This window comes from Penicillium mononematosum, assembly GCF_028829835.1.
Source record: "Penicillium mononematosum strain IBT 11891 chromosome Unknown utg000005l:1.0-9366267.0:1.0-9372171.0, whole genome shotgun sequence".
NCBI classification, from domain to species: Eukaryota; Fungi; Ascomycota; class Eurotiomycetes; order Eurotiales; family Aspergillaceae; genus Penicillium; species Penicillium mononematosum.
The window spans coordinates 4,631,462-4,657,262 of record NW_026643275.1 but is presented as its reverse complement, the minus strand read 5'-3'; the positions used below and the strand labels follow the sequence as shown (position 1 = coordinate 4,657,262).

At 50.3% G+C, this 25,801-nt stretch overlaps 10 protein-coding genes across 10 annotated transcripts; 6 read left to right on the top strand and 4 right to left on the bottom strand.

The window, feature by feature from the left end:
- Nucleotides 1-701: 701 nt before the first annotated feature.
- Nucleotides 702-2,028, top strand: N7519_009920 (nitronate monooxygenase; the record flags this gene model as incomplete). Its single annotated transcript, XM_057296693.1, has 5 exons — nucleotides 702-714; nucleotides 840-1,101; nucleotides 1,176-1,209; nucleotides 1,274-1,678; nucleotides 1,738-2,028. 5 exons carry the CDS (start codon nucleotides 702-704, stop codon nucleotides 2,026-2,028), a joined length of 1,005 nt encoding a protein of 334 aa, XP_057144575.1.
- A 3,686-nt stretch (nucleotides 2,029-5,714) lies between these two features.
- On the top strand, nucleotides 5,715-7,611 carry N7519_009919 (putative PB1 domain protein; the record flags this gene model as incomplete). The annotated part of the gene is made up of 5 exons (XM_057296692.1): nucleotides 5,715-5,729; nucleotides 5,785-5,934; nucleotides 5,987-6,322; nucleotides 6,372-7,520; nucleotides 7,582-7,611. 5 exons carry the CDS (start codon nucleotides 5,715-5,717, stop codon nucleotides 7,609-7,611), a joined length of 1,680 nt encoding a protein of 559 aa, XP_057144574.1.
- Nucleotides 7,612-7,853: 242 nt separating this feature from the next.
- On the bottom strand, nucleotides 7,854-8,216 carry N7519_009918 (uncharacterized protein; the record flags this gene model as incomplete). The annotated part of the gene is made up of 1 exon (XM_057296691.1): nucleotides 7,854-8,216. The coding sequence occupies one exon, from the start codon at nucleotides 8,214-8,216 to the stop codon at nucleotides 7,854-7,856; it is 363 nt and encodes a 120-aa protein (XP_057144573.1).
- Nucleotides 8,217-9,361: 1,145 nt separating this feature from the next.
- On the bottom strand, nucleotides 9,362-9,601 carry N7519_009917 (uncharacterized protein; the record flags this gene model as incomplete). Its single annotated transcript, XM_057296690.1, has 1 exon — nucleotides 9,362-9,601. The coding sequence occupies one exon, from the start codon at nucleotides 9,599-9,601 to the stop codon at nucleotides 9,362-9,364; it is 240 nt and encodes a 79-aa protein (XP_057144572.1).
- A 337-nt stretch (nucleotides 9,602-9,938) lies between these two features.
- Nucleotides 9,939-11,231, top strand: N7519_009916 (uncharacterized protein; the record flags this gene model as incomplete). The annotated part of the gene is made up of 3 exons (XM_057296689.1): nucleotides 9,939-10,058; nucleotides 10,141-10,913; nucleotides 10,991-11,231. 3 exons carry the CDS (start codon nucleotides 9,939-9,941, stop codon nucleotides 11,229-11,231), a joined length of 1,134 nt encoding a protein of 377 aa, XP_057144571.1.
- Nucleotides 11,232-11,610: 379 nt separating this feature from the next.
- Nucleotides 11,611-13,138, bottom strand: N7519_009915 (aspartate aminotransferase; the record flags this gene model as incomplete). Its single annotated transcript, XM_057296688.1, has 5 exons — nucleotides 11,611-11,712; nucleotides 11,802-12,432; nucleotides 12,486-12,643; nucleotides 12,718-12,849; nucleotides 12,905-13,138. 5 exons carry the CDS (start codon nucleotides 13,136-13,138, stop codon nucleotides 11,611-11,613), a joined length of 1,257 nt encoding a protein of 418 aa, XP_057144570.1.
- A 1,572-nt stretch (nucleotides 13,139-14,710) lies between these two features.
- N7519_009914 (RING-H2 finger protein) lies at nucleotides 14,711-16,409 on the bottom strand (the record flags this gene model as incomplete). Its single annotated transcript, XM_057296687.1, has 4 exons — nucleotides 14,711-15,146; nucleotides 15,222-15,750; nucleotides 15,800-16,187; nucleotides 16,236-16,409. The coding sequence occupies 4 exons, from the start codon at nucleotides 16,407-16,409 to the stop codon at nucleotides 14,711-14,713; spliced, it is 1,527 nt and encodes a 508-aa protein (XP_057144569.1).
- A 1,433-nt stretch (nucleotides 16,410-17,842) lies between these two features.
- N7519_009913 (uncharacterized protein) lies at nucleotides 17,843-19,858 on the top strand (the record flags this gene model as incomplete). Its single annotated transcript, XM_057296686.1, has 4 exons — nucleotides 17,843-17,907; nucleotides 18,007-18,325; nucleotides 18,379-18,961; nucleotides 19,017-19,858. 4 exons carry the CDS (start codon nucleotides 17,843-17,845, stop codon nucleotides 19,856-19,858), a joined length of 1,809 nt encoding a protein of 602 aa, XP_057144568.1.
- Nucleotides 19,859-20,427: 569 nt separating this feature from the next.
- Nucleotides 20,428-21,675, top strand: N7519_009912 (phytanoyl-CoA dioxygenase family protein; the record flags this gene model as incomplete). The annotated part of the gene is made up of 1 exon (XM_057296685.1): nucleotides 20,428-21,675. One exon carries the CDS (start codon nucleotides 20,428-20,430, stop codon nucleotides 21,673-21,675), a length of 1,248 nt encoding a protein of 415 aa, XP_057144567.1.
- Nucleotides 21,676-22,637: 962 nt separating this feature from the next.
- N7519_009911 (serine/threonine protein kinase) lies at nucleotides 22,638-25,662 on the top strand (the record flags this gene model as incomplete). Its single annotated transcript, XM_057296684.1, has 2 exons — nucleotides 22,638-25,355; nucleotides 25,420-25,662. The coding sequence occupies 2 exons, from the start codon at nucleotides 22,638-22,640 to the stop codon at nucleotides 25,660-25,662; spliced, it is 2,961 nt and encodes a 986-aa protein (XP_057144566.1).
- Nucleotides 25,663-25,801: the final 139 nt, after the last annotated feature.

Below are 25,801 nucleotides of genomic sequence, written 5' to 3'. Positions count from 1 at the left end.
TATTCCAATCCTCTCCGGACATATGAGGATTTCTGGAAAGGAGACGTCACGTCCCATTGTGCCCTTGGGAGATACATCCTGCTCACTTCATGACATATTATTGTAGATATTGTGATGCTGAAACTCAACGGCGTCAAATATGGCTGCCAAGAGTGACCATTTGATCCCCGGGAGCAGTGAATCCGGCCTCTTCTTTCCACAAGATAAATTGTGTAGGGCCATCCACCCCCCATAATAAAACCCTAGAAAGATCTAAATCCCTTGTGTTACACGTGGTTACACATGGACTGACCGTTTATCCGAGTTTATCCGAGTTAACGACTTTGTTGCCGACGTGATATGGCTACAGATGGCGGCAATAAAGTAGAGTGACAGTATATGTATGACAGGGACCAGGGCCAATTTGAATGACATGATATCCTCCAGTATGTAGAACCTTGGAAGGAGAGTCCTCTTAGGTAGACACGTGGAGGTGTCTGCCTCAGGTGTCAAATTCCAACCCCGCTTACGGCACTTCCTCCACGGGCCCCGGGGTGGTAACGTCGTGACTAATCTCTCGGTCAAATCGTGTGGACCGAGGCTCATCGCAAGTCTGTGAACCACCGAGGTTGCTTTGCTTTATAGGTTGGTTGCACCCCATCCCTTCTCTTCCCCAGGTTTTCTTTTTACACCTTCACTCCTTCACTCCACATATATTCATAATGGCTTCATCTCGTAAGTGACTTATATCCGCTATGTTTACCCTGCCCATTATTTTCATGTGATTCCCTTCTACTTAACTGATGGCTCCACATGGGCCCATGGCCTCAAGACCGATGTTAACCATGACCACTGTACAGAGCAAATCCGCACCCCGATCACTGATCTGCTCAAGATCAACCACCCCATCCTGCTGGCAGGCATGAACGTGGCTGCGGGTCCCAAGCTCGCCGCCGCTGTCACCAACGCCGGTGGTCTGGGTGTGATCGGTGGCGTTGGTTACACCCCCGAGATGCTCCGCGAACAGATCGCCGAACTCAAGAGCTACCTGCAGGACAAGAACGCTCCCTTCGGTGTCGACCTTCTCCTCCCCCAGGTTGGCGGCAGTGCCCGCAAGACCAAGTAAGAACACTCGATCGCTGCGGCACTTTTTCCATTGTTGACACGTGCTAATCGCATTTTGTTTCGGCAAATAGCTACGACTACACCAAGGGCAAGCTCGGTGAGCTTGTCGATATTATCATCCAGGAAAAGGCTAGCCTTTTCGTCTCCGCCGTCGGTGTTCCCCCCCAAGGCCGTTGTCGAAAAGCTCCACGGTGCCGGCATCCTCTGCATGAACATGATCGGCCACCCCAAGCACGTCCAGAAGGCCCTGGATGTTGGCGTTGATATCATCTGCGCCCAGGGTGGTGAGGGAGGTGGTCACACTGGTGATGTCCCCACCACCGTCCTTATCCCCACCGTGGCCAAGCTGGTCCAGGGCAAGAAGAGCCCTCTGACCGGCCAGCCCGTGCAAGTCATCGCCGCTGGTGGTCTTTTCAACGGCAACTCGGTTGCTGCTGCCCTGATGCTCGGTGCCTCCGCTGTCTGGATCGGTACCCGTTTCATCCTGTCTGATGAGGCCGGTGCCCCCGCTGCTCACCAGGAGGCTGTCCGCACTTCTAACTTCGAGGACAACATCCGTACCATTATCTTCACTGTACGTATTCCCTGACTGTGTCAGTATCAAGCCGTTCTTGTTACTAACAAATGATATAGGGTCGTCCCCTCCGTGTTCGCAAGAACCCTTACATCGTCAACTGGGAGGAGAACCGTCACGAGGAGATTAAGCAGCTCACCTCTAAGGGCATCATCCCCGTCGAGCACGATATGGAGAACTTGCCCGATGACGTCGACGATGATACTTTGGACAACGCCCGCCCCTTCCTGATGGGCAAGGTTGCCGCCGTTGTCAACGAGAAGAAGCCTGCCAAGGCTATCGTCGATGAGCTCGTCGGAGATGCCGCTGTTCTCCTCAAGCAGGGCAACAAGATGGTTTCTAAGCTGTAAATAAAGTATTCTCTATATATCTCAGTCTCTATAGTCATCTTCAGCGTTGAATAATTGACCTCGGACGGGAATATTCGCCGCCGAATTTTGGAACCTACCAGGATTATGCTCGATGCACCTAGATTCTACGCGATGTCTAATGTGGTTAGCGCCATGTAATCCCCTCTCAAGACCAAAGGATTATCCCTGCTATTTCCGAAAACTTTCGCTGATCCAAAAAAAGCTATTAAGCGCCGGGGTGGGTACTCAATCACCAACCACTACTCCGTATCCCACGTGGAGATCACATCCGTAATTTCGTTACCGGCATTAGCTTGTTAAATCCTGATATAAATAGATCTCTATTCTTGTTTTAATGCAAGCGACTTCGCTCCCCAAGTCTATACTGTAGATGGATGCTTCGCTCACTTTCTTTGTTCAGAACGCAACCATTTCCTCTTGTAGAAGCTAGGTAGTATAGCTCGTGCTGGTTTGGATCTTTATCAAAATTGACCTAGCGCATTCTATCACTATGGAAGAGATATGCGTGGAGGCCGTTGGAAATGGATGAAACACATCTATGGGCAGATCTTGAGTGATATCCCTGCAGGAGAGCCTGCAACTGATTCCTTCTTTCTCGCACGGACTGTGACGGGATATGCGGACCTGATGGATGATAGTACGCGATAGATGGGTCGTCCACTGACGGACGAGGTGCCTAGAAACCGAGGCGTCAGTACCAAATTGGACAAACAGCCAAGGTGCTGCGCGCCACCTTTACTATTATTAGATGGCCACTATCGTACCTCTGTAGGTTTAATCTGTTGGAGTCAAGAACACGCGTATAGCCCTGCAAGGTACCTAGGTAAGGTACACACGTAATGCAAGTGGTTCAATCCTCAACGTTCAAGTGGGCCTCGGTGGGTCTGACACGGAGTATCAGGCTTAGCTCGAGAGATTAGGCTTGATCAACCATGGAATTCCCGAGTCAAGTAACTCTTGGAAGGATCTGCTGTACGCATCAGTGTCACAATTATCTGACTGATCAGCAAAAAGTCGGCTCCATGGCTAGTGGCATTAAGCCAATGGCATCGTAGTTTGAAGATCGAAGGTCTAACGGCCGAGAGTTCATCTAAGCATAGTGACCATCCATGGATCTAGCAATTACATGAGACACACATGAGGTGCTCGGGAAGCACGGAGCTCATTCAGAGTGGTTGAGACGTTCCTTCCGGAAGTGGCTGATAATCATAATGGGAAGGAGCGTGGGGAAGTGGCTATATATCAAAGCCAGTGTGGTAGTAAATGCAAACCCAGGTGGCCTAGTTGGGAAATCGCCAACGAACCATATCTGTTCCAGACTACCTGTCTAGGTCACCTACGCGGGTTCGAATCCTCAGACCGCAAGTCGCAGGCTGATGTTCGCCATTCCCCTGCTGGATTTGTTCAACTTTTCTTCTTTTTTTTAGTTCCTCGTTTCCCTCCTCAAATGAAGTAAAAATCAACAGTGTGCTAGATTTTTCAGCAAAACGGCGCCGCTGATGGCTAGATCGTAGCACAGAACGACCATTCATGACTTCCAATGTTGAGCCCTCTTATCTTTTTCAACTCGCGTCTTGCCTTGTAACTGACTATTGCACATTGGCTCCTACACAATTTTACTTACAGGAAGTCCAAGAGAGCAAAAGAACTCCCACGTCCTCGGCATTCTAGGTCAACCGCCTCAGTGGCATATTCTGGCGCTGCTCATCCACCTAATTATAGATTAGTCCCACTGCAAGTCGCCCACGTCCCACTAAGGACCGAATTGAGCCTGGGAACTCACACTCACCGAGTGCTCTATGGTCTCACATGATGGGATGTCTCCTGTACGTATTGCAGATGTGCCGCCTCGCAGGCCCCGCACGGGTGTTGGCGGACTACGGAGAGATTCCAGCCTATGATTCACCGCTATGTCCAGGTCTAGGGTGCCCTAGTCTTTTTGGCTATGGGATTGAGCTATCGAAATTAAAAGATGCTTGCTAGTCTCCGGGATAGACTCCAAAACCCCCTTGCGATGCGATATCACTATTTTTTCCCTTGAACAATGGTCTCCTGTCAACGGTTTGCATCATTGATATGTTTGGTGAGCGGGTCGGGCCGGTTCCATAGTGGACCATAGGTGAACACTTGGACAGCCTCCAGCTTGTATAGACTATGACTGTAAGTAAATTATATTGATGTTTAACTTGGATTGATATTTATACATCAATTGATCTAGAACAATTTCTTACTGTCGAAGTGTTGATGTGGACTCGGTGATATGTTCATCAACCGTTCTTACCCGTGTACAACCACCACTAGGACTTGGCGAGAAGATAACAAGACTAACAGACGTCAGCATCAGTCCATACCAAGCCATCCACTTCAATCCAGCAGACGAGTCATTTTGCGTGTGTAACAGCTCAAATTGAACCATGGAACTCGAATGTCGCGGGTGAGCACTAAAACGGAAAAGGAAAGGTCGTGAAGTGTATATATAGTCCTGTGGATCGAGCATCGGCCCTAGCACGTCAACATGGCTCAAGAAGTATGTACGGAGCAACTTACTATCTCAAAGCAATCTACTTTTGATGAACTCGTAGCGAGATGTTGGAAAATCCATACACTCGGGCCCTGTTCAACTCTAAATAAAGCACTGCAAGCGCCGTGGCGGGGAATGAATTGAGATGACAGGGGGGCCGAGGACCAATGAATGGATTCTCGCGATAGACCGCATTCGAATTCCAAGAGAAACCTTGGAAATCCCCGCACTGTCCAGACGCCTTATGTGATGGGTCTTTCAATTATAGAGTTGAAAGTCAAAAAGAGGTTAGGGAGTCAAAATGGGAATATTGACCGAGTAAAGTTGTGTCACCGATCACGATACGATGAAAACCTGCCCAAAATCTGCCCACTCACAGGCTCGGCAGAAGGAAAACCCTTCTGTGAGATCCTATTGACCAAGACGTGCATAATTGCTGCAGCAAAGCGGGTTATTTTTGTCCCATCACTCACCTTTTCGGTCGAAGTAGCCTTTCCAGTACTCTCCGTGCTCCGTACCTCTTCCCCCCCCTGCCCCTCCGTGCAGCCCCTCTGCAGGTTCTCTAAGATTTGGGCTTTTCTTTGCTTTTTTATTTTTATTTTTATTTTTTATTTTCTCTACAATTCATCTTTTCTTTTTTTCCCCTTCTTTTCCCCCCTTATCCCGCTAATACAATCCTTCTGGGGTCCAAGTTACTGGGCCCCTCATCTCCACTCTCCAAACCGTCAAGACGTTAAGCCAATTACTTTCTCAATCGCATCTGATATAATCGGCTCCAGAGGGGATTATATTCTATAAATACATTTCAACTGGTATCCAGCCTTTTCGCGTCAATCTCGGGATATCACATTACACGGGATTACTCGACTTCAACTTTCTGAAGTCTCCCCTCGTTCCGCCCCATCGGTTCTTGGCCCCTTTACGAGAGGTCTTTTCGTCACACCGAGTCCTTGGCGATTGGCGATTATATTATCTGAGCTTTCCCAGCTTTGCGCTGGAAAGTGACCCCACAAGCTGGCGGACATCTACGAAAAATACTATCGTGCCCTAGAGAGTTGGATGGAAAGTACTTTCGAAGTCTTTCCCCAATCTATATAATCTAGGCACAGGAGACTCGGACAAATAAGTTGTTAATTCCGAGACAATGTCGCTCAAACAAGTAAATATATCTGGTGTGATCTCGGAACATTAAGCATGCTGACATTGTCCAACAGGAAATCGAAACATGGGTGCAGGCCCTTGATGCCTACGATAATCAAGAATTTGAGGAGTCCCTACGGTGCTTCGATCAGATTGCCGACACATCGAAGATCTTGTTCAACTGTGGAGTGATATATGCAACGTTAGGCGAGCATCATAAAGCAGTAAGTGAACTCATGAGATGTTCTTCCGGACAGTTAATTGATTTTGATGCAGGTAGAATGCTATCAACGTGCTGTCGGCCTAGACCGGTATCTCGCAATCGCTTACTTCCAGCAAGGTGTATCCAATTTCTTGCTTGGGGACTTTGAAGAAGCGTTGGCCAACTTTAATGACACTTTGCTGTATCTGCGAGGGAATACTTCCATCGACTATGAACAGTTAGGCCTGCTATTCCGCCTCTTTTCATGCGAAGTCCTGTTCAACCGGGGTCTCTGCTATATCTACCTGCGGCAAATGAACCCAGGTATACAGGACCTTGAGTATGCAGCCAAGGAAAAGGTTACCCCGGACCACGATGTGATCGACGATGCCATTCGCGAGAATGCCGATGTATGTGGACTCTACTAATCCGCTGGAATGCAAGCTAATCCAGATACAGGGCTATACTGTCTTCTCGATTCCAGTGGGAGTCCTCTATCGTCCCAACGCAGCCAAAGTCAAGAATCTCAAGACAAAAGACTACCTAGGCAAGGCTCGACTAGTTGCCGCATCGGACCGCAATCAATCATCAGACCATCAATGGAGGCCAATGCCCATTGACAAAGAAGCCCTCCAAGGCCGCGAAGGAGTCTCCTTCGCCTCATCCAACCTAGTGCGCCAAAACCTCAGCAGCCGCACCCGCCAACAATCCGAACCACCCATGAACCGCAACGTATTCCCCCCAACACCACCACCAGACGACCGCTCCGTCAGCACAGCATCCGGCTCAGGAAGCCAATCAGCATCCGGACACCACCGATCATCATCTCTCCGAACTGTCCGTCCACCACGTCCAGACCTGGACCGCGCAGGCGCCAGCCTAGACCGGCGACCCTATGCACCAGAACCAGCATCAACCGAGAAACCACGGATAGGCACAACCCGCACAGCCTCAGAGCCGCGCGGCCCATCACGACAAAATAACATGCGGGGATACACACCCGAAAGCACCCGAAACAGCCTGCGCGAGCAAACCGGCCATCGCAGAAACCTCAGCGACACAAACCCAACCACCTACCCAACGGAACCCGACTATGGCCACGCAGACCCGTACGATCCCTACTCAAGCCAGCGCAGTCTAGCCAGCACAGGCTGGGGCCGCGGATCCCGCCACCAACCACCCCAATACATCGACGAAGAGGAAGAATATGGCAGCGATGCATGCGATGCAACAACACTCCACGGCGGCGCTTTCGAGCTCGTTGCTGCGCCGCCCGCTGGTCCGAGCCAGTCACCGCAACAACGCCGGACTCGCTCTCCGACGCGATACTCCCGCCATGCGAATCCGCGGAGACCTGAGATTCAGAAATTCAGGACGAAAGTACATGCCCCTGATGATACTAGGTATATCATGATTGGGCCGAGGATTGAGTTTGCGGAATTCGAGAATCGCATTCGGGAAAAGTTCGGCTTCAAATGTCCTTTGAAGATGAAGGTGCAGGATGATGGGGATATGATTACCATGGTTGATCAGGAGGATCTGGATTTACTGGTTAGTTCGGCGAAAGAGGTTGCTCGACGGGAAGGGAGTGAGATGGGGAAGATCGAGGTGAGTTTATCTGTCCTTTCTTTATCCTTTCAGAATTGCACTTGCTGACTGTTGTTTTTAGATATGGGTGGAAGAGCGCTCGATGATTTGATGCATGATTGGGTTTCTTTGTTGATATTAGCATGATTTTTGTTTATACCCTTGCTTTTGCGTATTTAGCATGAAAATATGATCAATGCACGAGAAATACTAATAATTCTTCTTCAATCCGGGTCCGGGTCTAAACAGAGAACATTGTGAGAGGTCCGTCGGGACTAAGCGATCTACTAATCCATGGATGATCATTTACCCTGGTGAAAATGGGGAAAAGCATGGACGTTTATTCCTGTACTACTAGTACATTTTAGATAGTCGCTTAGCAGCACATGTGCCGAGTGAATGTCTTCGTTGTTTCCGCATGTCTTGCTCGTTTTCCAACAATATCCTCTGCAGGCAACGGCTTCCGCTGGGATTGTGCTTCACACGGTCGTCGTTGAGAATGTTTGTGAGAGTCGCTTTGACTTGGTAGTGGTAGTCGCGGATTTGGTCATTTGCGACATCGGTGGTATTGGTATTTCCAAAGCTCGACAATAAGGGGTCACTTCGGCAAGGCATGGAGTATGAAGTGATCGACCGCGTGATTGGTGGTGTCGAGGGTAGGGTGGGCAGCTCAGTAGATGATGCTGCTGGGTGCATGTTTTGAGGTAGACGGGCCATTTTGGATGTGCATATGGAATTGTTAAATTTGATAACTTAAAAGGGGAGGGTGAAGTCCTTTTAAGAAAGAAATAAATAAATCTGATACAATATACATGTAGGCAAACGAAGTTGTGTCACTAAGGTGACGTGTGGCCCATATCTGAAACCTGATTCCTAGACATTTAGCGTTACAGGTATAAGACAAGTAGTTCCCGCCAATCGTAAGTTGATACTTGATTAACCTTTGTCTAGAGTATTCCAAGGCTGCCAAAGGAACGTATCTATGACCTATCAAGAGTAGTAATATGTATGATATTATCCCTATATGTAGGTTGTCGCCACTCGGACTTTTGCACTACAGAATAAGCTATATCAGACTCTATATAACTATATAGTTTTATAGTTATAGTCTGCTCAGCCTCTATAATATATTTCAATATCCTTAAAGCTCCAGAATTAATCAGGCAATAGGTTGATATTGTTTCAATTCAGATTTCTTTAAGGCGTTATAAGCCGCTAGACGTCCAAAACAAATCACCCCACGTGTCTCGCCACCTCCAGTCTCGTATCGATACTCTGGTCTTTGTTTTTCCAGTGCCTTCTGGTGCCTCCAACCCAACCTTGGAACAGCCATCGAGAGAACACCCAAATCCCATATTCTAAACACGTTAATCTCATAATGACGGTCCTTGTCCCAAAGCTGCCTAATCTTGACTGATGGGGACACTGTCATGAGCTAATCCATTCTGCAGCATCCCAAAAGCTAAAACAGCCATAGTATCCTCCTGATATCTATCATGTGTAGGAAACTGCCTCAATTCGTACTCCTGCAGTTTATGACTGATGACGCCATACATAGCACAAACCATTGCTTTCCATTTAGCCAAGAAGCTTCTCGATACGATGATATCTTCAAACCATTCAATTTCAAATTCGATCGGAACCAGTGTCTTCACCATTTTGTTCGCGCCAGCAGTCTGAATTGCTAAGGTGCTATGTCATCTCTCGAAATCCAACCCAGGCATTATGGTGTTAACGCATTTGATATTCAAACTGTTCATGACCGCACATCCCGGGTTGTCGAATTCCAACCAGGTCTCCTCATTTGTGCGTTCGTATTGCCTGTAATTTCCGTGGTCCTCGCTTTCACACGGCCGACTTGGTCAGGATGTGGAGTTTGGCCGCGGTACCATCCCTAGCTTTGACAGCAGCCACATGGTTCCGATCATTGCATGGGCGCACTTGTCTAGTTCATAGGATGGGTTTCCAGAACCGTCTGCGGCCCGTGTGGGGAAGACGAACCTGGTCATGTGGCCATGGCCTTGAGGCAACCTTGGAAGACCTCGCATTTCTTCGTCAGGCATGTCCTTGGCATTTGGCATGGAAAGAAGATCGTCACCCATCTGGGCCTTCAGGAACGACTCGTAAATGGTGGACTTGGGCTCCCTCCATTGTAGATGGATATGATGATGGTTAGATGGGTTGGGTTAATCCTATGTAAATGGGACACCACCTGAGACGTGATGAGTTGCATAATGAAAAGCAAGAGAAGCAAATAGAGATAATTTAATATACTTGGTGGCAGTTCTCATTCCATCTCTGTCCCAAAGTACACCTTACCCCAGACACAAACAAATACGGGGCGCGGGATAAACCACTCACGCAGTGACGTTGAGTGTTGATCGACAAGTGTACAGTTGGATAGCAACACTACACATTTCAGACCATGCCACTCCCACAATGACCGACCTAACACCCACCCTCAACAATCTGCTTTCAAAGCAAGGCTCATCAATCCCCCAAACGAGAAAACCCTGCACAGAAACCGCCGATGAGTTCTTAAAGGAGGCATACCGAATCGTAAGCCATGTCCTCCGCACTCACACCCATACCCAAACCCCAACGCCAGCAAAGCAGAAACAAAACCTAACAACCCCAACAGAACTCACACATCAACTCCCTCCTCCAATACCTACAATCAATCCGCCACGCCTACCTCTCAACAACACAACCCCAACGCCGCAACCCAAACCCAAACACCAACCCCAAAAATGCCACCCCAGCAACCCCACAAACAAACCTCACAGACCCCGAACGCGACGAAGTCGACACCTCAACAGCCCTCCTCCTCCGCGACCTAGCAACCTCAATCGCAAACCTCTCCTCCGCCGAATCCCTCCGCCAAGAAACCTCCTCCACCCTCCTCCACAAGAAATACGGCCACTCCGCCGCCGGCGCCCTCCTCTGGCGCTGGGCCGGCGGAAGCGGCGCACTAGATGCCAGCGCCGACGAGGGCAAATCCGCAGAGCAGGTGCACGCAGAGGAGAGCGCGCGGTCAACAGCGACGGTCCGCGAGAGCGTGCTTTGGTTCCTGAGACGTGGGCTAGAGTGCGCTGTTAGCGTGCAGCGTCGGATGGTCGAGAAGAGGATTGAGAGGGTGCGGGAGAAGGAGAAGAGCGTGCTTTATAAGGTTGGAGCGGGGGAAGCCTGCTGGGGGTGCGGCTCGGAAGGGGTCTGTTTCTGTGTCGGAGAGGACAGGGGTGGAGTTGGACCTGGGGTCGGATTCGATGGTTTCCAGGCGCCTGAGGCGGCGGTTCTGAGTGAGGCGGATACGGCGCGGATTGAGGCGCAGCTTTCGCCGGAGCAGTTGCAGCTTTTTGCTGAGGAGAATGATTCTATGCTTAGGCATTATGAGGATACGTTGGGGAAGGTCCAGTGTGTTTTTTCTTCTTTTTTCGTTGCTGGGTTTTCCGGTTGGTTTGTTGGAGGATGGTGCTAATACATGCTCTTAGAAACGCCGAGAAATCTCTCCTGGAGATCTCCTCTTTGCAGGAAACGCTTGTCTCCCACCTGGCTACGCAGGAGGAATATATTTCCCAGCTTGTCTCGGACGTGGATACGACGCAGACGAATGTCGGGCAGGGAAATCGGGAGCTGAAGCGTGCTACTGAGCGACGGAGTACGGCGCAGGCTGTCTTCTGGGGTACTGTCGGGTTGTGTACGTGGCTTGTGGTCTGGGATTTGGTCTTTTAGTCCCGATACTACTAGACGTGTTTTGACTCGGAATCTTTCGTGGAAGCCTTTTATACGACACTAGATACCATTATGTCTATTTCATTGGAATGTAGCATATTATCCCACGGTGTTATGCTCAATTAGGCAGTAGTTATTGTGTACTTCCTCGGACCTTACTGTTGACAAGACAGGACAGTCCAGCATGGCCAATTGAAATGATATTCTAACCTCCAATGCGAAATTCCACTAAGACCAAGACTAGAGTATGGGTCATTTTGATGCATAAGAAAGTCCAAACTTCCATGGAACAACTTGTATTCAAAAAGCAAATAGAACGCCAAACCAAGTCTCTTCGAGTGTTTCCACTCTATATCAAGACCGGGGTATCAGATAGGTATCACAACTTAGCAGACTCGCGAACGACACTATCAACCGCCTCGGCGAAGTAATCAATGTTATTCGTGTTCAAGCCGGCCATGGAGATGCGGCCGTTCTTCGTCTGCAAGTAGGAAAGAAAAGAGAGTTAGCAACCGCAATTCCAAACGTATATCTACTCCACCAGCCAAAAAAGGGAAAGTCAAAACATACCATGTAGACATGCCACTTAGATCGCAGCGTCAAAACCTGCTCCTCAGAGAGACCAGTGAAACTAAACATGCCAATCTGGGAAGTAATATGATCCCAGGAACCAGGGGTACCGCGCTTCTCCAGACGATCCCGGAGACCCTGCCTCATCTCCAAAATCCGGCCGCTCATCGTGCGCAAGTCCGCCTCCCACTCCTTGAAAAGAACAGGATCATTCAGCACACGGCTAGCAATGCGCGCACCGTAAGCAGGCGGGTTCGAGATCTCCGATCGCTGCAGGATAGCCAGCTGCGACGCGATGTGCGAGCAAGCAGCCGCGGCATCCGGACCGGGAGCGGAGACGAAGTGGAAGGCGCCCGTGCGCTCGCCGTAGAGACCGAAGTTCTTGGCGAAAGACTGCGCAACGCACAGCTCGAAGCCTTGCTCGACGAAGTAGCGGATCGCCCAGGAGTCGCGGATGAGATCGCCCGATGCGAAGCCTTGGTAGGCGGTGTCGAAGAAGGGGAAGTGCGAGCGCGAGCGCATCACCTCGGCGATTTGCTTCCATTGGTCTTCGGTGGGGTCGACACCTGTTGGGTTGTGCGCGCAGGCGTGGAGGAGGATTACGGAGCCTTGGGGGCGGCTTCGAGGGCGGCTATCATGCCGTTGAAGTCAAGGCCTTTGGTTTTGGCGGAGAAGTAGGGGTACTTTGCTAGGGTTAGGCCGACGTTTGTGAAGATTTGGTTGTGGTTTGCCCATGTTGGGTTTGAGAGATAGACGGCGGGCTTTTGGGGGTGGAATTTCGAGAGGAAGAGGCCGCCTAGGTGGACGGCGCCGGTGCCTGAGATGGTTTGCAGGGTGCAGATCTAGTGGGAGGGTTAGTTGGTCCGGGTGGGGTTGTTGGAAGGTATGTGGGAGTATGGGGTAGAGAGGTACGTACTCGCTTTTCGCGAATTGCAGGGCTGTCTGCGCCGACGATCAGTTTCTGAGCTGCGGAGGTGAACTCGGCGAGACCACCGATAGAGAGGTATTCGTGGTTAAGGGTGGGATCGTTGTGGATAGCGTCATCGGCCTATAGATGTAGATGTTAGATAACTGCGTAAAGATAGAAGAAATATGGATATTACCTTCTTGACGACAGGGAGAATCCAGGGCTTTGCGTTGTTGTCGCGGTAGGCGCCAATACCCAAATCAACCTTCTTATCGGAGGGGTCCTCACGATAGGCCTTCATAAGACCAAACAAAGGATCTTCGGGAGCGGCAGCCACCGTGGCCGCGGTAAACACTGAAGGACTGGAGGAACCCATGATGTGTGATGATAGAGAAGAAAGACGATCTCTGGCGGATTGAATGGAAGTCATGGTGAAATTATATAATCCGCAAGTTACCCAACGTAAGTTCACCCCGGAATCTGACACCGAAACGGGATATTCCTGCTTGCGTTCACCGGATGGAGTGAGGGGGTGGGGTTGTTTTGGGGGAATCAGCGCACTCTTTTTGGTAATCGGAAGATATTCTAAACTTGTATTCTGTCTCTCTTATATTTATCTCTATCTATGTATCTATATCCTCGGCGCACAAGATACCGAGGGAAGAGCTTGCCGTATTTTTATCGTTCTCCGTTCACATGCCGGTATTTACAGATTTACAGAGTAGTTATTGTTCTAGTAATGAGTATAAAGAGTCCAGAGTCCACAGAGTACAAAATCAAAATAAAACCGGAATCTCCAACATATTCCCCTTCTCCGACAGGCTACACCCGCCGAGAATCAGTGTGTCATACAACGGAAAAAGACGCACTGTGGGTACCGTTTTGGAAGGTCATGGCATGACAAGTTTACCTAAACACTCTCAGGGGAATCTCAATTTGTTCAATTCCGCTATAATATGTTTATAAAATGGTAAAATGGTAATTGACTTCTATAACTGAGAGATACTTGAATTCTAGAATATGAACTCCAGAACTCCATAACTCCATGTCATTCCCCCACACCCGTGAGGGGACTAAAGGAGGATCCCGGAGAAATCGAAAAGAACTTGGGGGGACTTTCTCCGATTCCCCACAGAAAGATAATATCCCGATCCGACGGGGTCGAATGTTAATTATTACCTACATATAGTGGGTGAACGTAATAATATGAAGATCAAGAGATTCAACGAGTATGTTGTACTAATATATCCCTCAGATACTCCAAAGTAAAACCAGATTTGTGTCACATGCGATCAGCCAATCGGTCAGATGGTGACTTGTGCCTGGCGATCTTACACATTATGGGTACGGAGTACAATATACTCCAAGCTTCGATATGAGTTTTATAAAGCCTCATATATATCTATGGATATGGATGTCTACATATTTATACCTGGGGATTGTACATATGAACATTTTATGTACACAATAAGAAAAGATATTTGATATTGGTCAAGATAATCGAGATAAAGCTGCAGCACCCATGGTACTGCTCCCTGCTGACCTGGCACAGCCCCAACTACCTAATATCTGCTGCAGAACAGGGTGGATTGATGACGAGTCTCAATTTGAGTCTAGAATGTCCTGATGGAAATTATTTCTCTGTCTCTAGACCTCTAATACAATATATGCATTGCATAACACATTTGAATATATGTAAATTGAAACGTATGTGACCCTAAATCCATGATATACAAAAAAGTATATGCAGAGAAAGTAAGTAAATACAAGTAAACAAGTAAATCACTGAGAAATCCAGTCTCTTTTCCTCCAAGCCCCGTTCAAAAAACGCCATGCTCGTTCAATATCCATCAAATAAACAAAGAAAAGAAATCCAAATCCCATAGAGCAAAACGCCACATAGCCATATAGCCTCCTACCGAGGACCTGAGATCATATGAATCATAAATCGAAAATATATGCAAAATGTAAAGGAGTGTTATGTGAAAGAGCGGATCCCACATCATGCAGTAGACGGTGTGAGATGGGCGGGCGCCGGAACCGCCGGAGAAGGCGCAGCATTGTCGTCAGCAGAAGTTTCAGCCTCGGCACCGTGGGCGCGCGTTCGGATGCGGAAGCGATCGCGTAGTCGGGTGGTCAGGCCACGGTGTGATCCTTCGGGCGCGGGCTCGCTTTGGTTTGCTTCGCGAACGCGTCGGAGTGCAGCGAGTCGCTCCTCAACGGTGGCATCGCGCATTCGTCGGGCATTGAGAGGTCCGTGGAGGTAGTTGGTTAGACGGCGATGCGTATGGCGGGCTTGCTGACGGGCTTGCTGACGAGCTTCTTCCGTTGTTAGGTCTTGTCCTTCTGCAGATGGTTGGTCGGGATTGTCGGGATGGTCGGTGTTTTCTTCGGTTTGCTCTGGGTTTTCGGCTTGGGGTGGATTGAGGTCGATGCGGCTGTGATATGATTAGTTTGGTTCATGCATGGGGGTTGATATATTTGTATCAATATCAACATAAATAGAAACATACCAAAGGGGACAGGTGCCGGACACGTTCATCAACCATGGATCAATGCATTCCATGTGGAATTGGTGGTTACAGGGCAGTACACGTAGGTCTTGGCCCTTGATGAAATCATCTGTGCAAATCGGACACGAGAAGTTACCTGCGTCGGGCATCTCAGGCTTGGCTCCGAAGGCTGTGGGTGTGGGGCGCTCGTTATCGTCTGGGGTTGGCATTTCGGATTCGCGGGGCGTTGATAGCCCCGTTGTGTGGCCATCCTCCGGATGGGAGTGCTCGCGATCTTCAGGGTTCATGGTCATCTCCACGTCTCTTTTGGCGGCCTCCACGTCATCGTTTTTGTCGTCAAACTTGACGACCGGTATAGTATCTAACATGGCTCGAGCTATACCTCGGGCTCGGCTTTGCCGGACTCGCCCGGCAATCCGGCGAGGGCCATATCGCTCCGGATGGCGATGAGCCCGGACTGCACCTGTGATGATAATGCCCAGGAATAGTGCGGTGATGATACCCGTGATACTGTACAGGATGATCATGGCTGGAGAAAGTCAACGGACTGGCCAAGGTAGAGGAGTCGAGATACGAACCAGTGTTTGGACTGTCACCACCGCTACCGGTATCACCGTCCGTTGGGACGCCTGAGAGGTACGACATTGAGACGATGCTGATAGTTGTTGGTTGATCGAAGGCACGGAGTAGTGCAGAGTAGCCGCCTTGGCTTGTAAATGTGAAGATATAGGGAGACGGTGCAGCGGTCTGGTCATCGGAAGTGAAGTTACAGCCGATAGCTGTTTTGCTATATAGCAGAATGGCTGCTGCGGAATGAGCAGAAGTGACGTATTCAATTGTCTCGTCAACTCGGATATTTCCGGTATACTCGTCCTGGTCGCAAGATATACAAGCGATCTGAGATTCCTTTAAGTCGAGAGAATTGCTTGGGACGACTTGAGTGGCAGTGCCAGAAACATTAAAGGACTGAAGATGTCAGCAATGCCCCAATGAACAATGGGGAGCATATAGCACCTTGAGTTGGGCAGTGGTAATGGACGACTCGGCTAAGGGGATAAGCTTCTGGCCAGTCAGAGGGCTTCCCTCAATACGAAACCCAGTGGATTGACTAGTAGTATTTGATGGTAGCGACACCACCTTTGCTTGAACTGAGAAGAACAAGAACAAGAGAAAGAAAAGAAACCCCATTATGCGGGAGACGGCGGAGAGGAATAATGTGGGGGGCTCACATTAGTCAATAAGAGCGAAACCGGGAAAGAAAATGAGGGGAGAGGATCGGCCCTAACAGGGCTGGGGGATCAAAGCGGATGGGGGAGATTAGAGGATTTTCGATTTTTTTATTTTATTATATGTTGTATTATAAATTGGGATGATTACTATCTATTCCTATTCTTTTTCTTTTTATTCTAATTCATGTATATTATATTAACGTATATGTTGATATTCTGGTCTTGATCTTTTAACAATATAATATCATCGGATGAAAAGTGTGATCGTCAATGGCCACACTTATTAACCTTAGGTACGATGAGGGCAACGTCATCGCTGGACTTACCTATGTATGTAGGCAAAGGTCGATCTTCTTCTGATGGACTACCACACATCGGTCTCGTATTCGTTCTACTCGCCCGACTTGCCTTAACTTATTAGATCACTTATTAAAATCTCGGACTTCCGTCCACTGTCTTATGTCTTAGGTCTTGGTTTTGGGTCTTGGTCTCTTTTTTCTTTTTCCACTCTGCGCCTCCAACCCCCGGACCTGAGACATTTTAACCCGATCATCCCCATGTCCTGATATGCTGATCTGGACATGATCTGACCTGACCTGACCTCAATAGACTTCTTCAGCTCCAGGATTATTGTTCCACGATCAGCGCTCCCCCGCAGATACCTATTAAAACCGACGCACCCCATATTATTTGACCCAAGGGAAAGAGAGAGAGAGAAAAAAAAAAAAAAAAAAAAAAAAACCAAAAAGAAAGAGGGGTCGAGCTCTTGAAATGGACCAGAACCTTAACAAGTTATTAAGTTCTCTCCAGAATGAAATCTGGAGAGGCGAACACCCGGAGATGTTTTAAGTATAGTTGTATAGTCCCCGCTTTATTGGTATGATCTGATATGCGATCAACTATAATATGCTTATATGTTATACTTATATTCTATGTCCTATACCTTCCAAAGATAATCCTATCATATTCTACTCAAATCAGGTTCAATTCTCCTGTGGCGAGACAGTAGGGCCTCGGCTCTCATCAGGCCCGGAGGGCATTTCTTACTATCACTGTGGATAAAAAAGAAAAGAAAAAAAAACAAGGAAAAAAAAAAAAGGGCCAAAGGAAAGACAATAAACAAAGTGAAATAAACCCAGATAAGACAGCTCTAGATTACCTTGAAACCAGAAAAGATAGAAGGGGGAAAAACGGTATTAATAGAAACGCCTGTCTCTTCCTTCTCTCATTTTTAGCCTTCCCCCTCTCTGAGCGGCAAAACCCACCCTTCAACAAAGTCCAATTCTTCCTTCCCCATCCTTCGCTTCGTCTTTTGTCCTAGACTCAACATCTCCTTTTTGGGATATGTCGTGAAAACTGCAACTGCTTTGTCTTTATCACCTCTGTCGGATCATGCCCGAGACTACCATCCCGAGCCGAGCCTGGCAACACCGCTTTGACGGGAAGCCAATCTCGTCGTAAGCATCCCCATATACCTCTCGGGAACTGACGACCCATCATGATGGCCTAGTCTGAACCCTGTCAAGTGTCTCCCTCTAACCCCGTATCCTTCCCAGGACTCCCGCCATCGCCGAACTCGATATCGAACGCAATGAGTTGGCCCACACCTGGAAACGGTTCATCAGCCTCCTCCTGCCCCAGGATCAGGTCCAATGGGAGGAGCGGCCACAGACGGTACTCGACGTGCAGGCCTTGCTCGGCAATATCAAGACATTCTGGATGTCCCGCCCCCGACAACGGATCTTTAGCGATTCCATGGACTTGTGCGATCGACTCCTTCCGACTATAGACACACACGCGACCCTCCTTTCCGCCCTCCCGGACCATATGGCCTATACTCCTTTATTCTATGGAGTCCTCCAATCAGTGATCAAGGTGCGTGGATGATCTATACACAGGTCTCGTCGCATCGCTAACATACAGCTCAGGCATCGTCGCATTACCCACGGGTAATGGAGGGCTTAGCTACTGCCCTGCTAAATATTCACGATGCTCTAGGCCTTCCCAGTGATTCTACGCTAATCGCAAACGCCGTTCCACATATTACGAAAACCTACGCTCTAATATTCTTCTTTTTGACCGAATTCATGGATTGGTATGTTCGGAGGTCCACGTGCCAGTTGTTGAACATGCACAGCCAGGACGTGTACTCCGAATTTCATCATCTGGTCCTTTATATACAACTGCAAGCCCGGAATCTTCCTTGGCAACATGCGGCGATGGATGTCGACAAGGAGGAGGACCCGTATAGCCCCCGGGCACTTTGGGAGGAGTCCCGACTCAGCCAAGTAGGACGCCGGGGAAAGGACCGTCGGATAGCGGCGCAAAACACCATCACCCGCCGTCTGATTTGGGAGATTCAGCAAGACGCAGAGGAGCGCAGCCGGTATAGGGAGGGCCGGGATCGGTTATTGGCAGAGACATTGAGTTCTGTGCGCCAGCAACTGCGGCCAGTCAGTGAACAGAGCAGTGGCATTGTTTGCATAACTACGCCTCCAGCTCCAAATATAGGTAAAAAGTCATACGCATCTTGCAGCTCGATTCAGCATCTGACGCAATTTGATAGACACGTCCTCTTTTGAATGGTCGAGGGGATCCAAGCGCCGCCTCGCACGACTTGAGATTCAAAGTTCATCCAAGCACCTCCAGGACTTCTTCGATAGTGACGATCAGATTTGCGACTACGAACCCGACGTCAAGGTCGTCGCCGAGGGTAACATCGTTGCATCTCTACAGCAATGGGCCACCAGTTCGCGATCTCAGGCCCTAGCCGTGGGCGGGACACAGCCTACCGCTTCCCTCGACCCGGTGGCTCTAATTTCAGCCTGCTATGCCTCATTCGCACGTCAAGCTCGATTGCCCGTCGTCTCGCATTTCTGCGCCCTCCCTAGCCAGGAGGCCAAAGAGCTGAACCTACACGAGCAAGGCTTAATTGCCCTCACCTACAGTATAATTCGGCAATTAATCGACTGGCTTCCTCCCGTAGTCGACAGTGACGCTGTTCTGGATCTCAGCGCGGAACGGTTTCGCCAACTAGACGGAACTCTCACCAGCTGGAAAGCCGCTCTATCGCTAGTCGACACCCTCTTACAATCCGCCCCACCACTACTGGTCTTTATAATCGATGGGTTAGACGCCATCCACCATCCGTCTACTGACGGAGCAATCCGTGAACTCGTCCGCGTGCTACTCACCCACACCCGGCGCCAACCCCAAGGCGGTCTCAACGGGCAAGGCCCTACTCTCCTCCTGAAGGTCCTCTTCACCGTCACCGGAAGACCGAGTGCCCTGATTGAGACGATGTCTGAACACACACTCATCCTCGGCGAACCCAACAAAAACAACCAACCTACGCCGTCCGAAGCTGTCCTGACATCGGACCTCGGAGCGGTCATGATGAATGCATGAATTGCCACGGGTGCCCAGTGCCCAGTCACGCACCGTTACGAATTCTTTTCTTCCTGCTTTTGGTTAAAAAAGACGCTTTTGAAATTCAAGCATAGATTTGCGTGGGTTGGGAATATTTGGATCTTTATGAAACAGGCACAACACGGATGCCACTTATTTTATGCATGGGCTTTTGTCTTTTATCTTTTACAAGGCAAGGCTCTCTTGCGCTCGGCGTTCTCCTATTGCTTTTTGGGGAGGACACCGAATTGTTTATTTGACTTCTTTTCTTTTTCTTTTTTGTGCTTCAGTGGTAGCGGTAGACCTGTCCTGTACTGCTTGATAGCTGTGATACCCCTCTAGGTCTAGAACTCTTTTGCTATTCTTATTTTCGACCTTATTTATTCAAAACGGAAACCCTTTCCCGAGTCGCAACTTGATGTCCACTTCTCCGTATATCCGACCTTAATGCGGGGACCCGATGGACATTGTTTTCCGCCCAAAAAATATTTAAGCGGTTCACCGAATGGGTCAATTAGGATATACGCATACTTTCTCCATATGTCATATACAGAAGTACGATATATATCATGAACGGTCACCGAGTTACATCCCGTCTCTACTCCCCCTCCACCCCCCAACTCTCCGAGTTCAAGGACATCTGTTCGCAAACCACAGACCCAGCAACCTATCCTTTAGCTAGCGAAGTCAATTCCAACATCCCCATCTATGACCTCGCCGCTCTCGAATCCACAGGCCTAACATCAGATCTAATCAACCGCCTCCAAGATGAATGGCACCACATCCTCCACACAGGCCCAGGCGTCTACGTGCTACGGTCAATGTACGCCCCCGCAAAATTCGAAACAACCCTAAACACCACCAACACCGCCTTCAACGAGATCATCGCCCGCGAAGCCGCACAATCAGACAACAAAAAAGGCGACCATTTCGCCGTAGGCGGCACAAACGACCGCATCTGGAACTCCTTCTCAAAACACGCCCTGCAAGACCCATCCTCCTTCATCGACTACTACTCAAACCCATGGCTAGCAGCAGTCTGCGAGTCCTGGCTAGGCCCAGCCTACCGCGTGACAGCCCAAGTGAACGCCGTACACCCAGGCGGCGCCGCACAAGAAGCCCACCGCGACTACCACCTCGGCTTCCAGGAAGAAGTAGCCTGCAAGCGGTATCCGGCAACGACGCAGCTGACATCGCAGTTCCTGACGCTGCAGGGCGCCGTCGCGCATACCGATATGCCTGTCGTTAGCGGACCAACCCGGTTCCTGCCTTTCAGTCAGACCTACAAGCCAGGGTATCTAGCGTGGCGGAAGGCTGAGTTCCGGGATTTCTTTCAGGAGAGATATGTTGCGCTCCCGTTGAATTTTGGGGATGGGTTGTTCTTTAATCCGGCGCTTTTCCATGCTGCCGGCGCAAATCTGATGGATCCTGAGGATGGGGGGTTCAGACGTGTTGCCAATTTGCTGCAGATTAGTAGTGCCTTTGGGAAGCCTATGGAGACGGTTGATTCTGTGCCGCTTGTTGAGGCGACTTGGGATTTACTGGTTCAGCGGTTCCGGGCTGCTGGGGGTGTTTTGGCTGGCCAGGAACTTGATCCTGAGACGCATTCGTTGGAACAGAGGGAGATTAGGGCTTTTGTGCAGGCTGTTGCGGAGGGTTATCCTTTCCCTACGAATTTGGATCGGAGGCCGCCGGGGGTGGGTGGTATGGCGCCGGAGAGTGAGCAGGATATTGTTGTGCGGGGGTTGCAGGGTGGTTGGGATAGGAAGCAGGTTGTTGCTGCGCTGGAGAAGATGCATGTTGACTCGAGGGCGTAAAGCAGGTTTTCACCCCCTGCGCTTCAGTATAAATCAAATACAACATATTTTGTATATTATTACGTGCGTCTGATGCGTCTAGAACCAGCTATTTGTTCTGCTTCCCCGTCGGGCTAACCGAATATTCTGTAGACTGTTTTCGATCTCAAGCCACCCGATGATTTGAGCTGCTCATTGGACCATCAGACATGTCAAGATGTGGGGTGGTAGTGGACCTGCTTGTCGGAATTCGCGTTCTCGATCCTTTTCGAGGATCACGTGGATTAATATATGAAATGGAGCGTAAGGCGAAACGGAGAAGGAGAGGGTCTCCAGCACGGAGCAATCTAGAGTCGATCAGTAATATAAAGGCACAGACTAAGAGATAAACAGCGAATGATGAGGTTGGAAGGATTCCACAGGGGGGAAGAGGGCGGTCTCACATTTTTGCCTTGTTCCCCCCCCAACGGGTCCTGCTGAAACACGGCATGCCCGTTGGATGTGTCCATGGCCTCGCGTTTTCTTCAAGTATTTTGCTTCCTTTCTTTCTTCCACCTCTCTTGCAATTGACACTCTCTTGATTTTAGTCATTCTTTTGCTGTACATATGTACATTTACGGCTTTGGGTCGATCTCTCACTAGTAACACACCCAATTCGCCGATCTACATCTCCACCTACTGCTTGACCATTGACAATTGGACGATCGACTACCAAAGTCCACGCACACTGGTTTGGCAATCATAACCACCCATAGCCTGGCGGCGATCGCGAAGCAAAAAAAGTTCGCCGCGGAAGTTTCTGGTTTACCCGGCGAGGGGAGGCGAAAAACGGCAAGCTACCAACCGTTGGTGTGCTATAACGGGACTGTTTTTTTCGCGTCTCCACAATAGACACGAAGGCCCTCCGCAATTGAAACTACTGGTTTAGGGGCGGATCTGCATTGACACAATAAAGGCCCTGTCTGCCCTTCGAGCTCCTTGCAATGGGACGCTCGAGTCTTTCCACCAAACGACTGACGGCTCATCGATTCGAGCAGCTGCACGACATGCCAGACCATGGCAATGGGATGTTGAATCCCAACGACGTGACCATTGATATCCCTCTGACCGAGACGACTTCCCGTGGTCAAACGGGTGCCCGTAAATGGAACACCAATACCAGCCCCCAGGAGGCCACGGAGAAAGAACCTATCGTTGGCCCCCATCGTCGTGGCCCTGGCGGCAGGCGTCGCGCGGATACCGATATTAATGAATTGTCCGGAAAGCCTGCTGAGTCGCCCGAGGATGGCACTATCAACCGTATGGGCCGCGTCTACCAAGCTGTCCTGAATTACTCCCTCATCACTCGTTACCTGATTTATGTTATTCCCATTGCGATTTTGATCGCGATTCCCATCATTGTGGGCGCTACGGTTGCACGGTACGCCAAAATTGGTGGTGTTCATCTTTACTGGTTCTTTACTTGGATCGAGATCGTCTGGGTCAGTCTGTGGGCGTCCAAGATCTTCGCCCGTTACATTCCTTATGTCTTCCAGTTCTTGTGCGGCATCGTCAGCTCCGGTACCCGCAAGTATGCGCTTATTCTGCGCGCCCTCGAGACCCCCATTGCGCTTGTCATCTGGGTTGTTATCTCCCTTGTGACCTTCCTGCCGATTATGACGTTGAATCCTGGTAAGAAGGGATCTGGCGACACGGCTCCCAAGGCGTGGGAGAAGAGTGTTAAGAATATTTTGTTTGCGCTGCTCATCTGCAGCCTCATTTATCTGGTCGAGAAAGCTCTTGTGCAGCTCATCTCCATCAGCTACCACCGCAAGCAGTTCGATGCCAAGATCCAGCTCTCCAAGCGCAATGTGCGCTTGGTCACCATCCTCTTCGAGGCTTCGCGCAATATGTTCCCCGTGTACTGCCCTGAATTCAAAGAGGAGGACTCGCTCATTTTCGATTCCATCCTCGCTCAGGCCGGCACCAGTGGCGGCAAACGGTCATCCGCTATGCCCCTCCGCATGATCCGTCAGGTCGGCAAGAATGTCGGCCGTGTTGGCGACAAGGTCACTGCCGCTTTTGGGCATGTGGCGTCGGAGCTTACTGGTAAACAAGTATTTAACCCGACTGCAACACACACCATGGTTATCGATGCCCTTGAGCGCAAGCGCCATGCGGCTGCGCTGGCCCGCCGTATCTGGATGTCGTTTGTGGTTGAGGGCCGTGAGTCTCTGTACATGGATGACATCGTCGAGGTCCTGGGTGCTGAACATGAGGCCGAGGCCGAGGAGTGCTTCATGGCTCTTGACAGGGATGGCAACGGAGATATCAGTCTGGACGAGATGGTCCTGACCATCACCGAGTTTGGACGCATGAGAAAGGCTCTGAACCACAGCATGCACGATGTCGACCAGGCTATCCGTGTGTTGGACAATCTTCTCATGTGTGTCGCTGCACTGGTTGCTGTGCTTGTCTTCATTTCTTTCGTCACCAGTGGATTCGGTACCGTCATTGCAGCTGGTGCCACCTCGCTGCTGTCACTCAGTTTCGTCTTCTCCGTTACCGCCCAAGAAGTCCTCGGTTCCTGCATTTTCCTCTTCGTCAAGCATCCCTTCGATATTGGCGACCGTGTCGAGGTCAGCGACAAGCCTTTCGTCGTTGAGCGTATCTCGCTTCTTTTCACTGTCTTCCGCAGTGTTACCGATTCCCGCATCACGCAGATACCTAACAATATTCTGAACAGTCTCTGGGTTGACAACTTCACTCGCGCCAATGCTATGCATGAACAGCTTGTCATCCCCGTAGCCTTTGACACTAGCTTCGCAGAGGTTCAATTGCTGCGCGAAGAGATGGAGAACTTCGTTCGCGATAAGGATAACTGCCGTGACTTCCAGCCGGATATTGACATCGAGCTCGACGGTGTTGGTGATATGGACAAGCTCCAGCTGCGTGTTGATATCCGTCACAAGTCTAACTGGTCGAATGAGACTATTCGCGCTGCCCGGCGATCCAAGTTCCTGTGTGCTTTGGTCCTAGCCGTCCGCAAGATCCAGGTCCGCGGTCCAGGTGTTGAACCTCCCGCGGAAGAGGGTGCCGATGCCGCAGATGGCGATGACAAGGGTGATGATGCGGGTGCGGGTGCCGGTGCAGGCGCAGGTCGCCGCAAATCGACTCAGGGCGGCGGGGCCGATTCCAAGCCCGACCCAGGCGTTGCCGCTGCTGCCGGAGGTATCCTCAACTACGAGAACACAGCCCAGTCGACAGGATACGAACAGGGTCGCTCAGGAACAATCACGCACCGCGGCTCCACCCAGACCAACGCTGAGCGCGAAGCGGCCATCGTCGAATTGCTCAACGCTCGCTCCCCAACTGTCGATACCGGCCGCGACGACTACGATAGGGACGAGAACGCCCTCCACCGCACTGCTACCAACGCCTCCAACCAAGGCAACCAGCTAAACGTGCATAACGGAAACGAAAGCATCAAGCGCGGCCTGTCAACCGGCCACCGCAAGGTCGGTGATCGCGTCTCCTACCACGAGCAGGATGTGCACCCCGCCCTCAGAAACCCCCCTCTCTCCCCGGTCCCCGCAGGCATGACCCCATCCTCAAGCCAAGTCCCAATCCTCGAGACCCCCAAGCCAGGCTCCCGCGGCAGCGCCCGCTACGAGCCCCGTCCTCACTCAAGCCATGACCAAGACCAGAGCACCATCCAGATGGTGGGCTCCCCCCGACCCCAACCCTTTCAATGGCTACTACTCCCACGAAACGGGGTACAGCCAGGTCCCAGTCGGCAGCCACAGCGCTGAGAACACGCCGGGACGTGATTCACGCCAGGTTTCGAACCCGAACATCTCCGCCGTGACGGCGGCTAGCAACTACCAGCTCTCTGACCGGTATGACCCCGTCTCGCCGCCGACTATGTACCCCCCGCCCCAGCCGACGCCCCCACAGCAGGCTGCGCCGTACAACACTGCTCCGCTCAGGAAGAAGGATAAGTCTCCTTATGGGCAGCATGATGCTTGATCGTTTTCTCTTTTTTTGTTGTACCCCTGGTCCTCCTTGATTACCCATTCCTGGCTACCTGCTTTTCTTCCTTTTCCTTGGGGTGTTCATATTATGTGTGATATGTCGATAGATACTGTTCTCTGCGTTTTTGAGCCGT